Source organism: Cynara cardunculus (genome assembly GCF_001531365.2).
Source record: "Cynara cardunculus var. scolymus isolate 2C chromosome LG 4, CcrdV1, whole genome shotgun sequence".
NCBI classification, from domain to species: Eukaryota; Viridiplantae; Streptophyta; class Magnoliopsida; order Asterales; family Asteraceae; genus Cynara; species Cynara cardunculus.
Window position 1 is genome coordinate 4,118,369 of NC_037531.1, and position 3,934 is coordinate 4,122,302.

General features: G+C 34.2%; 1 protein-coding gene across 1 annotated transcript; it reads right to left on the bottom strand.

Annotated features, from left to right (window-relative positions):
* Positions 1-1,516: 1,516 nt before the first annotated feature.
* Positions 1,517-3,662, bottom strand: LOC112511841 (homeobox-leucine zipper protein HAT5-like). The gene is made up of 3 exons (XM_025117652.1): positions 3,027-3,662; positions 2,253-2,641; positions 1,517-2,182 (listed from the first exon to the last, which is right to left on the bottom strand). Exons 1-3 carry the CDS (start codon positions 3,187-3,189, stop codon positions 1,781-1,783), a joined length of 954 nt encoding a protein of 317 aa, XP_024973420.1. The 5' UTR covers positions 3,190-3,662; the 3' UTR covers positions 1,517-1,780.
* Between the last annotated feature and the right edge of the window lie 272 nt (positions 3,663-3,934).

Genomic DNA, 3,934 nt, shown 5'->3' on the forward strand with positions numbered 1-3,934 from the left:
CTCTATTTATTTTGAGTTAACAAAAAAAGTTGGTTGTTAGTTGGTGGGACAAATGTAAAGAGATTTTACAAACTTGAAAAACAAATTTGGGATAAAGGGAGTTTATGAACGAACAAGTATATTTATTCCTTCCAACTATATTTCTAACAATTATAACATAATCAATACTAATCATGAATGTAATTTTAGTAATATCATTTATAATATGTCTAAAAATCGTCTCTAATGTTAATTTAATTATTATAAGCAAATAATGTTTATGAACAAGAACGTGAAAGCTTAAAAGTATCAAATTATATTGAGATTCATGTCTGAACGGATAATAACACACAAATTAAAGGAATATATTGATACTTAACTAACCAATGTTGTTTATGATTTCGAAAAAATAAAGGATTACCACAGATAATTTTTTAGAAAAAGTTGTATAAAATAGTACATGAAAAATGAATTCACATTTTTTTGACAATTAGAACCGGGTACCCAACCCCGTTTGACTTTTCCAGTTCAAGATTAATGCATTTGTAAGAATAAAAAAAGTTCACAAAACTTGAAAATTGCATTTACCTGCATAGTTGAACCTTATTCAAGAAAACAATATAAATGGTACTTGAATCAAAAGAGTTCCCTGTTTTTGCTAAAAAACTTGTCAACCAAGAGAAATCGATACTATTAGCTATATAACATATTTTATTTAATTTTGAATGCCCATTTTTTTCACGGAGGTGGCTATATGAGTATGAATATATAATAAAAAGAATTCTTATAATATAATGTTTTTAATTTATGCAATTATTTTTTTCTATGATCAATTAACTAACTTCATACGATGGTTTATTATAGTTTTCTTTTATGTGCAACCCATTTGAAAACCGGTTTAATAAATAGGTTGCAAAACAATCATTAACTTATATTAGAATGATTATTTTTGTGTTCTACTAGTATAATTCTTAATACTACGTACATTAACCTTTGCAACATACGATTTTTGTACAACTTTAATTTCAACACCGGAGCATTACTGATGCGGGCCATGGTGTGGAGGACCATGCTCTATTCTTTAGGGAGGCCCATGACCAGTCTAACAAAGGGTGTCTGCGCTTAAATGCACATAACATTTGTGTGATACTCTATTTTAGGTTCATAATATATCGATTCGAAGCTTGAAACGAGGAACACACTATGAGAAAGTGTTCGTAAGATCAATGGAATCAACTTTCGTTCATTTATTGCATGTTGCATCAATTACCTTTTACAGGTACATCCAATGTTTTTCACCGTATTTTGTTAGTTGTCGATGAATTAACAAGTTACGCTTCATCTCAAAGTAATTACATATTTATTTTCTAACACATTTTTGTCATCGCGTGCGCGATGCCACACACTAGCAATGTTAATAGTTAAAACCATTCTTTGTATCCGTCTATGATTTCAACCCTATTAATTAATGAATCGACTCTTAAACGTCACCTCAACTTAAAGTGAAATAATTCGTAACCATATATATATATATATATGTATTCGTTACATAATTCCTCAACATTCATGACCAATCCAACATAGTTTACAAGTAATATTATGAAGCAATTTAGTTACAATAAGAACACAATCATTGTGACTTATTTATAAGGTGACAACATTAACAGACAACATAAACATTAAAATGAAATAACGACTTGTAAAACACAAAACCAACACTATCAAGAAGTTGGATATATTCCCTTCCAGAATTGCTGGAACCTCAAGAGCACTTAACAGAGTTATGCACCACTGAGTTGACTCAGTAAGACCAAAATCCAAAGGCTTGATCATCTCCAGGTAGCCCAAGATAGTATGAATTCCCTGATCGTGGGTCCTGGTACTCCGAGTTCTCCATCTTTAATTCATCCACGGAAGGTAGAAAAATCTTGCTGAAGTTTTCTACTTCATCCACGGATCCATCACTTTGGTCTTGTTCAAATACATACGATGAATCCCCTCGCTCTAACAACGATATCGTGTGGACCCCGTCTTCAAATCCGATTCTTTTCGCACTCAAATGATCTCCGTTTGTCTTCATGTTTTTAGACACATCTTCATCGAGAATCTGTCGGCATCGTTGTGGCTCAGACGGGCTTTTAGTACTAGATGAATCCGAGGTTCCCTTTTCTTGTAGTTGCAGCTTATCACTTAGTTCTTGAACCTAATTTTAATACATGAATTTTAGCAAATTTTTAAGGATTAGAAAAGCAAGTGATTAACGTTTTTCTTACCTCGGATTTTAGTTTTTCCTTCTCTTTAACAAGATCGTCGTAATTAGCTTTGAGTTTGTTGTAGCTTTCCTGCAAACCGTCGTAGTCTTTCTCTAGCTGTTTAGTCTTCCAACGTGCACGCCGATTTTGGAACCAGATCGCAACCTGTCTAGGCTGCAAGCCGAGATCTTTGGCTAGCTTCATCTTTCTTTCTGGCTCGAGCTTGTTATCTGACTCGAAACTCTTCTCCAAGAACCGAACTTGATCAGCTGTGAGCCGCCTTTTCTTCTCCGGCTGGTGAAAGTATTCATCGTATTCGTCATCTCCGTTGTCTTCGTGATCAAATGACTGAAAAAATTGGGCCCCAGATCCATTCCCTCTATCTTCAAAGCTAACCATTGATCTAGAACCTGAAAAAGAGGACATTGTTTTCTTGAATAATCTAAAGAAACATGCTAAGATTTTCGAAAAAGATTGTTTGTAACTAAACCCCATTTTGATCTAAATCAAGAAAAAGGGTATGCATTGCTGTCAAAAACAGAAAAGATGAACAAAGTTTTATGGTCAAATTGAGTATTGATCAAGAAAGTCAACCACCAAGATTCAAGATTTCTGTTTCTTGTAATCATACCCATGTCTAAAAATCCATAATGATATAACAAGGTTTTGTTGATTTATCGTCGTTAGAAGAACATGAATCTTTCTCCAAATCAACAGACGAAAATCAAGAACATAAATCTTGAAAATTAAGACACAATTTATGGGTGTCTTATAAACAAAAGTCAACATGCTTACCTTGGAAAGAAGACGATCGTGGGAGGAGGAAGGAATCAACAGTGTTAAGAGAAGAAGAACAATGAACCCTTTTATTCGTCAGCAGAACAGAGCCGCCACCACCACCACCACCACCACCACCGCCGGCATCGCCACCACCATAAAGAAAGCTTCGAGCCGCCATGGCAACACCCACTAAAAACTCGGAAATCAACACTTAATCAACCATAAATATTTGTGGGTTTGAAAATCAAAATCAAAATCAGATAGCAGGCCCTGATTTAATTCAATTTTGGATTTAATAAAAAGTTGAGATATTATGGAATTATGAAACAAGGGTTTTGTTTAAATCTTGTGGCGGAAGAAGCTGGTGATGATGATCTCGGTGATATGGGAAGTATGGGAACACCTGGTGCTCACACCCATCACAGCCGCCGGGAACCCAGAAAGCGGTGGAAGAAAGATGAGGAATTATGGAAAAAAAAAGCAGGATTATAAAGAGGGTTTTTGGGTTTTGATTCTGATATTCTTTTGGAATGGAGATTGATAATGGAAGGAGTTGAAAATACACAACAGTTGAGGCTTGATGTGGGATTCCTTTTGGTTGGATGACATGAGAGAGTGTGGAAGAGCAGTGAATGTCGGTTTTTATAACCTTCACCTTCACCTTCACCTTCACCTTCACCTTCGGAATCTTATAAACATAATATTAAAATAATATTTTATATCAAAAAATTTATATTTGTTTTTAACAAATAAAATGTATTATTAGGGCTGTTCATGAGTTGGATTGATCGGGTTGAAAATATTTAAACAATTCAATCTAATGCTTGTGGTTTGAAATTTTTTAACCCAACTCGTACGGGTTGATCGGATTGATACTGTGGTACATTAAAATATTCTTCTAACATTGAATATGTTATTTTTCT